This window comes from Siniperca chuatsi, linkage group LG15, assembly GCF_020085105.1.
Source record: "Siniperca chuatsi isolate FFG_IHB_CAS linkage group LG15, ASM2008510v1, whole genome shotgun sequence".
Lineage (NCBI taxonomy): Eukaryota > Metazoa > Chordata > Actinopteri > Centrarchiformes > Sinipercidae > Siniperca > Siniperca chuatsi.
Window position 1 is genome coordinate 28,670,758 of NC_058056.1, and position 12,589 is coordinate 28,683,346.

Genomic DNA, 12,589 nt, shown 5'->3' on the forward strand with positions numbered 1-12,589 from the left:
ATCTGTTTCGTTTTATTATTTTTATTTTATTTTATTACGCAGGTGTATATGTGAATGTTATTTTGCTTCTATTGCAATTTTATGTCAAGGATCGATGGCTTGGGGACCGCTGGGGTGGGGGGGTTCAGAGGGTCACCTCCTTGTTTATGTTTTATTCTATGGACAACTTTATACAATAATCAATAAAAAATTGATTAAAAAAATACACCATTTCCAATCCTCGAGGGCAGACAAATGCATATAAGTGAATGCAGCTGTTGTGACTCGTGCTGTGACTCGTGCTGTGACTCGTGCTGTGACTCGTGCTGTGACTCGTGTTGTGTGTGTTTCCCTCCAGGTTCTGCAGACAGACCGCGGCTGCAACAGCGCCCCTCACTCCGTGCACCGGTCGTAGGCTGACACCTGCTGGTGAGTTTGTGGAACTGCACTGACACTTTGAATTAAAAACAAAAGCAGGAAGTAATGAAGCAGGAAGAAACAGCCACAGCTAAAACAGATGTGGACGTAGAGAACAGTTTAAGCACTTGAATAAAAACGAGTCCCGGCCCGTGTTACAGAAACATCTCGACTCTGACACGCTGTGCCGTTTCAGGCACAGCTGGTGGTTTGAATGAGGTGAAAGAGCACTCCCCGTTTGCCCCTGTTTCAGTCCCGATCATGTGGAGGAGTCCAGCAGAGAGACATCCACGTCCTAAGAGCGAGAATCCACCTCCCAAAGCCAGCGTGTGTGTGATCACACCAGCCGCCCTGCGACAAAACAACATGGTGGCGAGCGCACGAAGCTCCGGCTGTATCTGCAGTCCCGGTTCCTGTCCTTCCTGTCGGGGTCGAGCTCTTCAGAAACACGCTGCAGCCCGTGTGTCTCTCTGTCTCGCCCCCACCCCCACCCCGTCTCTCTCTCTGTGTGTGTCCTCGGGGGAGGGTTGCAGCAGCTGTCTGTGGGGGGGCTGCAGGGCCTCTGGGTGGAGGAGGAGCAGTGAGTGAGTCTTTTGTTCCCCGCCCTTCAGCACACCAATCCTGGCCGCCTGACGTAAAGGCTCTTTGCATAGCTTTCCCATAAGACCTGCGAGCTCCTCGGCAGAGCAGACGGACCCGGAGCGGGTCAGACCGGGTCAGATTGGGTCTCGGCGGGTCACAGTAGGTACGGGGCTCACAGCACAGCCCCCGGGCCTCTGCTGCGCTCTGCCTGGATGAAAGCCATTGACAGGAGGTTTGGTCCCTTCCAGCCGGTGTGACAGCCCCCACCATTAGTCAGGCTGGCCCCGGGACAGAGCCCCTTATACAGCAGGCAGGGACAGGGTTCTGTTGTGTTACTCCGGTAGCACATATACTAAAATTGGAACGATACAGAGAAGATTAGCATGGCCCCTGCGCAAGGATGACACGCAAATTCGTGAAGCGTTCCTCATTTTGTCCCCTAACAAACATGGTGTTTAGGGTTGTTATCTGTGAGAAACAGCGCCCCCCCGCGGCCGAGCAGCGCTACTGCAACTCTGTTTAAACCGGGACCTTTACGACTTCACTGGACCCTAAGTACGGATCCACCATGTGTCCGGTCCCTCTGTGGCTACGGAGGTTTTACCCAGACACACTTCAGAATCAGGACCGGGTTTTACTGCAGAGCCGCTTCGGTGTATTTTGGTGCAAAGCAAGAGAAAAGCCGTCTGTGCAGCGTGAAGCATGCGGGAGCTGGGAATCCGAATCCGGCGCTAGAGAACGGAGCGTCGTGTCCCGCCGGACGGGACCGAGGAGCGGGCGGAGAAAGGAAGGAGACTCGCTGACGTGGAAAAGTCCAGACACGAAGCCCGTTAAACGGACGCGGTTCGAGGCCCGGATCCTGTTTCATCCGGCCCGCAGCGGGCAGCGCGTAACAGAGCGGGCCCGGGCCGGTCCGGTACCGCGTCCGGTACCGGCGGCAGGAGACACACACGGCCGCTCAAACGCCTCCGTCTCCGGTTACCTGCGGCCGTTAATTTCTATATCTATGTGTGTGTGTAAATATGTGTGTATGTATGTATATATGTAAATATATCTATCTATATATATCTAGATAGATATATATAATTTCTAATCATTTATTGATATATAAATGAAATGAATCGATGTGTTCCTGCTGTGTTGTGTTTCTGCAGGCTGTCCTGTGACCTGAGGGTCAAGCAAAGCAGCACCTTCAGCGGAGACTCATCCTCCCACAATGCACCACAGAGCGCCACAGGAAGTCATCAGACTCTTTAACTCCTCCCTCTAAGTGTCAGTCTGTTTGACCCGAAGTCACTAAACTGGACATTGATCATTAACATCTCTGCAATACTTGAGATAATTATACAATATCCTGTGTTTTCAGTTTAATTATTGATATTTATTCATACATTCATATTCCTGCTGGGGCGGTCCCCCCCTCGCCCTTGACGCAGCAGCACACAGCTGGAACAGATGTGCATCATCCAGATCAGAGCCGTCGTTTCACCATCCCGTTCTCTGGTTCTGGTTTCTGCACATTTTAAACGTGTGTACGAGCAGTGGACATTTTCAGTCTGGTTGTTTTTGTGAAAGTCGTGTTTCCAGTCAGGGATAAACTTTCATTTCTGTAGCTCTTCGTCTACATACGCTCTTCATGTATAATGTAATACAAACATGAGACATATTACTGAGACCTTTTACTGTTCTACATGTATTACTACATCATCATCAGTCATCCTGTCTGTTTCACTGCTTCACGGCCCCTGAAGCTCTCCTCCAGCTTTGCCGCAGCCGGGGATCGAACAGCCGACCTTCTGCTCCGCAGCAGATACACAGGAGAGGCCCGCCCCCTTCGGGACGGTGATGTCCCGCCGTCCAATCACTGCACAGTATTTGTTCCCGCTGCGGACAACACACAGCCAATCAGATGGCTCGATTTGTTCCAATTCCGAGAATCAAACGTTTGGCGCCCAATAGGAGAAGCGGATTTGTTCCGATTTCTGCCCGTGGCCCCGCCTCCTGTAGCATCAAGGTTCGGCGCAGTGAAACGTCATATATCTGTCACGGCTGACCGACGTGTTTTTACGGCACTTTGTGAGACAGCGTAACGTTAGAGCGGAGCTTTATTACGGCTCAAAGTGTCAGACTTTAGTTTTACTGTGAGGAATTTATTATATAAACTGTCTGTCATTGCTTTGTGTTAGCCAGCTAACGTTCATGCTGTTTAAACCGTTTTATTCAACTCTGTACTGCCGGCTGTTAGCACGGCTGGGCTGTTAGCATGCTAACACACCTCCGTGATCGATAGATCCATAAAACCTGATCGATCTAATGTAAATAAGAACTCATTGGTGTATCGCTTGTATGCCGAATTTCTTAGTCTAAACCCCTGATTTAAAAAAGTCCTAATTCATGTTTGTGGAGGTGACAAAAGCAAGACGATTCTAAATTTGTCCGATTTCATATTTCTCGACCGGTCAGGCAGGTTTCATGGGGAAACTGGTCGAGTTCAGACTCGAAACAGTGACTCACTGTTGAGCTGCTGGTGGATTTAAAAAAAAAAAAAAAAAAAGACAACTTTTTCACCAGTCAGCTGTTCAACCACTTAATGTAGATTTCCAATATTTAATATCGGAACATCTGTGACAACATGGCGCCGAGTAACAGTCTGATATGCAGACAGAGATCTGGTGTCTAACAGTCGTCCTGTCATATTATAGCTGCTCCTGCTGACCAATCAGAGAGCTTTCAATAAACTGCTGACTGTCACGTGATGTCATCATTTCCTGTTCCTTCCTGCTCTTGAAGCTGTCCCGCCGCCCTCTGTTTAGATCAGGTTTAGATCATGTTATAATTAAGCAACGAAAAAGTGAGGCTGCCTTACAAAAGATTCCTTTATTCAATCAAATTTCCCAAACTGTTAACCTGCCAGGGGGTCTGCAGATGGAAATCAGCCTTAGGCTATAATCTGGCATATTTAAATTTGTGTAAATGTTCATTAATATGCATTGTTTCTTTAAATAAATAAATAAATGGCAAACAAAATATGAACACTTTTTTTTTTTTTTTACCATTTATGACTTATATTAGTGAACATTTTCAGTCACATTCACTCCAAATACTGTTGGAAAGAGGTTCTTAGCATTGTGAGGACATCACAATATTGTCTTTGTGCTCCAAACATTAAGCAAAACACATCATATTAAAGTTACTGAACATCACTGAACTGTGATTTTGAGAAAAAGGCTTCCAAAGAAAGTGTCCCAGTTCGCTGCCGGTTGGTGCCTTTACATGCCTACATTTGTAGTCCGACCACCTAATTTGGTGTTTTTAAGTTCTTTTGTCTTGTTCAGTGACAGAAATCTAGTCTCTGCCGGTCTTTAACGAGTGCATCAAAGTCAGGTTGAATGATTGTTCACACATGTAGGTGGAGCCAAAGAGAACCGACATCTTCTGAGCATGTCTCCTCAGGTTTGGAAAGTCCTCCTCCTTAAGAGACGAGCAGAAATCCAGCAGAGTCCTGGTTTAAAGTGCTCTGCCAGGACTGCAGGTCAGTGAGCTCCAGCTGAACATCACTGGCTGCGGTATCCACGCTGCAGGTATGGATGCACGCAATGCTCCTAACGTGGAGTACCTGCGGAGGCGATCAGCTGATGGTGTGAGGGTTTGCATGAGAGTGAGAGTGCTGCTCTCTCATGAAAGCCTCCACCGGCCTGTGCACGTCATGGACGAAGAGGCCCTCTCCTTGCAGTTTGGTGCTCTGGGATGTCTTCGCCTTTCTCCTCACAGAACTCCCGAGCCTCTGCTTTCAGGTCCCAAACTCTTTTTAGCGCTCTGCCTGAGCCACGCGACAGCTGTGTGGACTCGCGCTCCTCTAAAAGTGCGACAAACTGTCTGTGATTCAATGCCCGTGCCCTGATGAGGTTTACTATTTTACTGACAGTAACGTGGTTATCAGAATCAGAAATCCTTTATTGATCCTGTGAGAATTAAACATTTTAATGAAGGTTGCTTGCCTATTATATTAATACCATGTTGAAACTTTTTTACACACACACACACACACACACACACACACACACACACACAGGAGGTTTAACAATTCAAAGTGTTGTCCTGCAGACTGCTGACTGCAGGGAAAAGTTGATTATCTGTTGCAAACAGACTTACATTTATACAAAGAAACAGGGAGATCAGAAAGAACATCATGTACTGAGGACAGTATGTATTGTAATGACCATGAGAGGAAAAGTATCAGTTTTGGGGAACGAAGCAGAGACTTTAGCAACTTACAAACAGAGGAAGTGCAGGATTCCTCCACTAGGGTGCTGTCTCCACACGAAGGGTGGAGGCTGGACCGGCCTGTGCACCACCGGAGGGAGAGCTCAGTCTAAACCACAGCTCCCCCCCACCTCTGTAGAAACCTATCAGATAGTTGCACATTCTCATTTAGAGTTGAAGGCAGCTTGGACAGGACCAACGAACTGAATCTGTTCTTTAACAGATTCGACACACCGGCTCCTGCTCATCCCCCCTCTAACTCAGCTGCTGTCGGCCCTCAATCTCCTCTGAGTACTCTGCTCCCCCCTCCCCATCAGGCTAACGGCCCTCTCCAGACCGACGACTCCCCCTCCCCACCTGTAACTTCTGCTGTGTGCCTGACTGCTGACCAGGTGAGAGGACAGCTGATGAGGCTCCACTCAAACAAGGCTGCAGGCCCCGATGGCGTTAGCCCCGGGGTGCTAAAAGCCTGTGCCCCCCAGCTTTGTGGAGTCCTTCAACACGTCTTTAACCTGAGCCTGAGTCTTCAAAGGGTCCCCATTCTGTGGAAGACATCTTGCCTCGTTCCTGTGCCGAAGACGCCACGTCCCAGTGGCTCCAAGGACTACAGACCGGTGGCACTGACCTCCCACATAATGAAGACCCTGGAGAGACTAGTGCTGGAACAGCTGCGGCCCATGGTCAGACCCCTCCTGGATCCTCTTCAGTTCGCCTACCAGCCCCGACTGGGAGTTGAGGACGCCATCATCTACCTGCTTAACCGCATCCACACCCACCTGGACAGGCCGGCGAGCACGGTGAGGATCATGTTTTTTGACTTCTCCAGTGCTTTCAACACCATCCGGCCTGCCCTGCTGGGGGAGAAGCTGGCAGCGATGCAGGTGGATGCCCCCCTTGTGTCCTGGATTGTGGACTACCTGACTGGCAGGCCACAGCACGTGCGCCTGCAGCACTGTGTGTCAGACAGCGTGGTCAGCAACACTGGGGCCCCTCAGGGGACTGTCCTCTCTCCCTTCCTCTTCACCATCTACACCACAGACTTCAGCCACCACACAGAGTCCTGCCACCTTCAGACGTTTTCTGATGACTCTGCTGTGGTGGGATGTATCAGCGGTGGTGGGGAACTTTGTTTCATGGTGCGAGCAGAACCATCTGCAGCTCAATGCGACAAAGTCAAAGGAGCTGGTTGTAGATCTACGGAGGGCCAAGGCACCAGTGACCCCGGTTTCCATCCAGGGGGTCAGTGTGGACATGGTGGAGGACTACAAGTACCTGGGAGTACACTTAGACAACAAACTGGACTGGACCAAGAACACTCAGGCTGTTTATAGGAAGGGCCAGAGCCGCACCACAGAGCGCCACAGGAAGTCATTCCTGCCTGTGGCCATCAAACTATTTAACTCCTCCCTCTAAGGGTTAGTCTGTTTGACCCGAAGTCACTAAACTGGACATTGAGCATTACATCTCCGCCATAATTAATAAATTGTGCAAAATGGTTAATTTCATGCTCAGAATCACACGTTGCAAACTAAACCCCCAAAACTGATTTTCAAAATACAATAATAAACTAACACATTATACACTGCGTCTAACAAAACACTGCAGACATGTTTTACAATCAAATAATTATTGGAAACACTAACACATGTTCTCTTCCAACAGGAACATTTAGTCAGTCGTAACACAGTGACAGAGAAACACTATCAGCAGCTGAGACGACAGAAACTGCAGTGTTGTGTGAGTCAGGTCTGCCCTGATACAGCAGACAGCTGTTATTGATCACAGATTGAGTTTCTTCTGAAGCCTCTACATCGTTGTTTCGTTGGGTTTAGTAAATGCAGGCATTTTGTTTCCTTTTGCTGCAGAAATTCAATACAAAAAATGAACGACCGTCTCAGAGTAGCTTTATAAAATGTCCAGTTTATGTAAAAAAATAAATAAATACAGACACAGAACTGCTGCAGTGAAGACTTTATTTGCAAAAGGACATTACTGCAAGATATAAAACAGAAAAAGAACCGGATTATAATAACAAAAACTAAGTAATCTTCTGATCTGCCCGCTCTTCTGCATCACACCTGATACCTTCTGCAAGGCATCATGGGAAGAATCTGTTGGCGTGCCTTATCCGCCTCCGGCAGTGATCAGCTGCGATTTATATATTTGCATAACTGCAATCAGCTGTTTCTCATTAGCAGTGGGATAAAACACAGGCAATATATTTGTGTTTGCAGCTGTTCGCTTTGACTTCAGCCTGTAGAAGTCACGTTCAGAACACGATGTTCTCCGTTAATCTGACGGTAGAGTTGTTTTGGTCGAGCTCGTGTGTAAAAGGAGTTCAAGCAAGTGTTCAAGTGTTCAGCCTCCAAAGACGGATGCTGCGCTAACGCGTTAAGAGTTTAGGAAACTTGTTAAATGTGTTGAAAAAAACTGTCACATCCCGTCTGTCGCTCTCTGCTCCGGCAGGATTTAGTCATACAGACTCAAACGATTAGTTCAAACATCCATCTGGTTTTTAATAAGAACAGTGACGTCATCGGCGTGAGCCACAGCGTGTCCGCAAAATCGGATTTTATTATAAAAGCCATCAAGTCTGTAATATCTGACACACAATAATAATCATCATCATCATCATAACTGCAGTAAATACAAAGTTCCTGTTCGTCCAACAAGACGACGTCCTGTCCATCCAGGAGGAGGAGGAGGAGGAAGGTCAGGGGTCGTCATGCAGAGCTGTCACTCAGCCTGCTGCTGCGGACTTCCTTCCACTGCAGAACCTGATTGGACAAAGTCTCCACCTGCGCCACCTGAGCCAGTAACTGGGCCAGAGACGTATTCTGATACAGAGAGAGACGGCGAGTTTAGATGAAGAAGAATAAAAACACGCCAACGTGAGACAGAAAGAAAACATTTAGACTCGAGTGTTTTTATTTTTATCATTCAGAAATGTTTTTTTTTCCTGGCAGAAATGGGCCTCCATACAGTCGTGTGGTATGACCGCACGAGGGCGTGTTATTGGTTTACAGTGATGTCATGTGACTGACCAGCTGAGCGAGGCGGTCTCTGGCGGTGGGGCGGCAGCGGACCGAGCTCAGCTTCTCCTCCAGAGTCTCTATGAAGTCCAGCAGCATCTTCACGGCGTCCACCACAAACCTGAAGCACAACAAACATCTACAGCACAGACCGGGACACACGGGTCTCCTGTGCAGCCCTGGACCCAGTCTGGGTCAGACCCAGTCTGGGTCGGACCCAGGATCAGCCAGAATCTCTCCAGGCTGAACCGCAGGCAGACGTCTGCACCCTGATCAGTTTAAAAGGTGAACCCAACCAAACTACACTCAAAAAACCCCTCATTTACTCCGTTGGCTCCATCCAGCAGATCCGTTTCTTTGACCTCTAACAGAACATGTGATCAACAAACAGCTGATCACAGGAAGTGCGGTTTGTGTCTGAGCACAAGGAGCCAGTTTGAGATCAGAGCTAGACTGACGTGACAGAAGTATCTGGTCTGACAGAACTGTTTCAGCTCAGGAACAGAGTCTCCATCAGTTCATCTGCGTCACAGATAAACAAAAGATTGTTTAAAATAATTACAGGATATTTCGGCCGTGAATGTGGCTGAGGCTTTGTGACAGGAGTTACCTGTGCAGGTGAGCCTGAACGGGCAGGTTGGTGCGACCCAGCGGTCTCATCAGTCTCTGCCTCAGGCTGTTCTGATCCTTCAGGAGGTCCTGCAGGTGACCGCAGAACACCTGCAACATCTGGAACCTGCGAGCTGCAGGAGCAGAGACACAAACTAAAGTTCAGTCGGACTCTGTAATCAGATGTTCAGTGTTTCTCTTCATCGCCTCATCATCAGATCTCACGTTCGGACTCAAACCAGCAACACGTCGGTCCGTCTCTCAGTACCGTCTCACTTCCTGTCTGCGGCGCTCAGCTGCAAGCCCATTGGTTCCTGCTGAAGACGTAAATCTTTAAAATATCTAGTTTCCTGTTAAAAAGGCTCAGTAGTTTCCTCAAACAGCTGCTCGCTGTAGTTTTTATCAGACCAACAGGAGGAAACAGAGCGTCTGTTGGGGACTATTTCCAGCGGCGGATGAATCCACATGTGGTGCTGTAGTGAGTGTTTGGGGCAGCAGGACGGTGTGTGTGGGGCGGAGGCAGAATAAACTACAGTGTGTGTGTTCGTGGTGATGAAGGAACAACAGAGCGGCTCGCTGATGTGTTTTAATAGTTTCTGGACAACAATGGAGGCCGTGATTCACACACACACACACCTGTTACCTGTTCAGCGCCGGTCTGAGTCTGAACGTGTTGGCAGGAAGATCTGACTGATCCTGACATTTGAATGCCTGAAACAAATCAAACACTCACCGAGGTGGAATCTGTGTGCGACGTCGGCGCTCTCCCTCTCCGTCTTCAGCAGCTCCAACTCCAGCTGCAGCTGCAACCAACACACGAAACTTCAAACCAGAAGAAAGATCAACTCTAATAATCTAACAGTCCAGTTCATCCGGACAAATCCAGGAAGTCACACGGCTTTTCTGAATAAACTATTAAAAAGGGGCAGAAAGAAGAAAAAAGCAGAACATTTTAATGTTTCTGGCTGAATATTCCAGCACATTTCCAGCTCTATCGTTTTATTCTGGGACTCCACTCGAGTCACAGTTCAAACGGTCCTGAATGCGGCCTCACTTCAGCCTGCACCGGTCAGCACATGGCAGGAAATCAGGGAACGCATAAAAAGGTCCCGTTCAATGTTTGAGATCATTTAGAAACGTGTCGCTGTGACACACTTTGAATAAGAATCAATAAATCGTGGCTTATGTCTCGTTATCTGAAGTCCAGTATAAACAACAGTTTTTTAATAAAACAAATATGATGTTAATTATTTCAAGGCCTGGAAAAAGACTCATTCCAGACTTTTCCAGGCACTCGGATAAACAGGAAGTGACATCACACCGAAGCCTACCTCGTCCAGCCGTCTCTGCGTTCTGATTCGCTGTTCAGCCTCGTGCAGGTGAGAAGAGAAGGCGGGACTCAGCCTGGAAGAGGCGGAGTCTATTTGCTCCTGAGGACAGGTAGAGAGGAACAGCGTCAGAGGAACACGCGTCTCATCACCTGATACAGAAGCAGAACTAAAGTTATCTTCATCCAGAGTTTACAGGAACGGACAGGACTGGGCGGCCATGTTGGAACATGGATGACAGAATAAGCTCAGACCTGCGACACGACTCCTCTGCAGACACATCTGGCCAACAGGCTGGCAGCCGGAGTCACGGGGCACAGGGACAAATCCCACGGGTGCATCTGAAACAGACAGGGACAACGTGAACCACGGGGACAACGTGAACCACGGGGACAACGTGAAGCACGGGGACAACGTGAACCACAGGGACAACGTGAACCACAGGGACAACATGGACCACACAGAGACAGGGACAACGTGAACCACAGGGACAACATGGACCACACAGAGACAGGGACAACGTGAAGCACACAGAGACAGAAACAATGTGAACCACGGGGACAACGTGAACCACACAGAGACAGAAACAATGTGAACCACGGGGACAACGTGAACCACGGGGACAATGTGAACCACGGGGACAATGTGAACCACAGGGACAATGTGAACCACAGGGACAATGTGAAGCACAGGGACAACGTGAAGCACACAGAGACAGGGACAACGTGAACCACGGGGACAACGTGAACCACAGGGACAACGTGAACCACACAGAGACAGAAACAATGTGAACCACGGGGACAATGTGAACCACAGGGACAATGTGAACCACAGGGACAACGTGAAGCACACAGAGACAGGGACAACGTGAACCACAGGGACAACATGGACCACACAGAGACAGGGACAACGTGAACCACAGGGACAACATGGACCACACAGAGACAGAAACAATGTGAACCACAGGGACAACGTGAACCAGGGGGACAATGTGAACCACAGGGACAATGTGAAGCACAGGGACAACGTGAAGCACACAGAGACAGGGACAACGTGAACCACAGGGACAACATGGACCACACAGAGACAGGGACAACGTGAACCACGGGGACAACGTGAACCACAGGGACAACGTGAAGCACACAGAGACAGAAACAATGTGAACCACAGGGACAACGTGAACCAGGGGGGACAATGTGAACCACAGGGACAATGTGAAGCACAGGGACAACGTGAAGCACACAGAGACAGGGACAACGTGAACCACAGGGACAACATGGACCACACAGAGACAGGGACAACGTGAAGCACAGGGACAACATGGACCACACAGAGACAGGGACAACGTGAACCACAGGGACAACGTGAACCACAGGGACAACGTGAACCACAGGGACAACATGGACCACACAGAGACAGAAACAATGTGAACCACAGAGAGACAGAAACAATGTGAACCACAGCTGTTCGGTACATTCGGATGTTTTTGTCAGTAAACTTCAATATCAGTTTACCCAGAAAGATAGCGGTGCTTGTAGCTTAGCCGCTGGCCTTCCAGCATGAGCTAAGCGTTAAGACTCCAGTAACAGAAGAACATGTATATAAACCAGAACTTAATCTACGCAGTTGATCTGTGTTGTGCTGTACATAAGCCGAACTGAAGAGTGGGTCCTAAAGACACCAAATCCTGCTGTACTTTCTTCCGGCAGCTCTCTGAGTTTAACAGGAAACAAGATAAGTTTAGACTTAAAATGTTTAAATGCGGGTTTGCGAGGAAACGGCGCGGGTAACAGTTGCCTTCTGTCGCCGGAAACAACCGGAAAGTGGAGTTTTTTTTACGGTAACACTGGCTCCGTTAGCAGACTAGTAGCTGCACGCTGAACCACAAAGAGTTTAGTAAGAGTTTGGTGTTTCTTCTTACCGTTTATAAAGCAGAGTCTCCTGAAAAACAACAACAACGGCTCCAACTGAACCCGCCCGATCATTTGTCTTCTTCTTCTTCTTCTTCTTCTTCTTCTTCTTCTTCTTCTTCGAGGTTTAACGGCAGCTGGCATCCTCAGCGTCGCGTTGCTGCCCCCTTCTGGAGTTAGTTAACTCCTACAGTTTCCGGTATCATGTGACGTGTGGAAAGTAACGAAGTACATTTACTCAAGTACTTGTACTTTATTTGAGTATTTCCGTTTCCTGCTACTTTCTACTTTTGATAACTTTAGTTACTTTGCAGATTCAGATGAATAATATGAAATATAATCAACAAATAAATGATGTATCATTACAGGTTAGAGCTAAACTTTATTGATCCGCAGGGTAAATTCACAAAGTGATGAACACATTAATTAGAATCCAATAATATAATATATATTATTCTGAGTACTTTGG

At 48.2% G+C, this 12,589-nt stretch overlaps 1 protein-coding gene, 1 long non-coding RNA gene and 1 other non-coding gene across 9 annotated transcripts; 2 read left to right on the top strand and 1 right to left on the bottom strand.

The window, feature by feature from the left end:
• Positions 1–208: 208 nt before the first annotated feature.
• Positions 209–3,729, top strand: LOC122861949. 4 transcript variants are annotated; one of them, XR_006374600.1, is made up of 2 exons: positions 209–2,010; positions 2,133–3,729. It is a non-coding gene; the product is annotated as an uncharacterized LOC122861949 (long non-coding RNA). The 4 variants fall into 4 exon arrangements; XR_006374601.1 differs by having other exon boundaries at positions 209–2,006; XR_006374602.1 differs by having other exon boundaries at positions 209–1,990.
• Positions 1,308–1,413, top strand: LOC122862525. Its single transcript, XR_006374758.1, has one exon. It is a non-coding gene; the product is annotated as a U6 spliceosomal RNA (small nuclear RNA).
• Positions 3,730–7,197: 3,468 nt separating the features above from the next.
• Positions 7,198–12,283, bottom strand: haus2 (HAUS augmin like complex subunit 2). 4 transcript variants are annotated; one of them, XM_044167096.1, is made up of 7 exons: positions 12,132–12,283; positions 10,465–10,551; positions 10,214–10,312; positions 9,616–9,685; positions 8,884–9,016; positions 8,286–8,394; positions 7,198–8,078 (listed from the first exon to the last, which is right to left on the bottom strand). In XM_044167096.1, exons 2-7 carry the CDS (start codon positions 10,549–10,551, stop codon positions 7,965–7,967), a joined length of 612 nt encoding a protein of 203 aa, XP_044023031.1. In that variant the 5' UTR covers positions 12,132–12,283; the 3' UTR covers positions 7,198–7,964. The 4 variants fall into 4 exon arrangements, with proteins under 4 accessions (XP_044023031.1, XP_044023030.1, XP_044023033.1 ...); XM_044167095.1 differs by having other exon boundaries at positions 10,214–10,362; positions 12,132–12,210; XM_044167098.1 differs by lacking the exon at positions 12,132–12,283 and adding an exon at positions 11,725–11,886 and having other exon boundaries at positions 10,214–10,362.
• Positions 12,284–12,589: the final 306 nt, after the last annotated feature.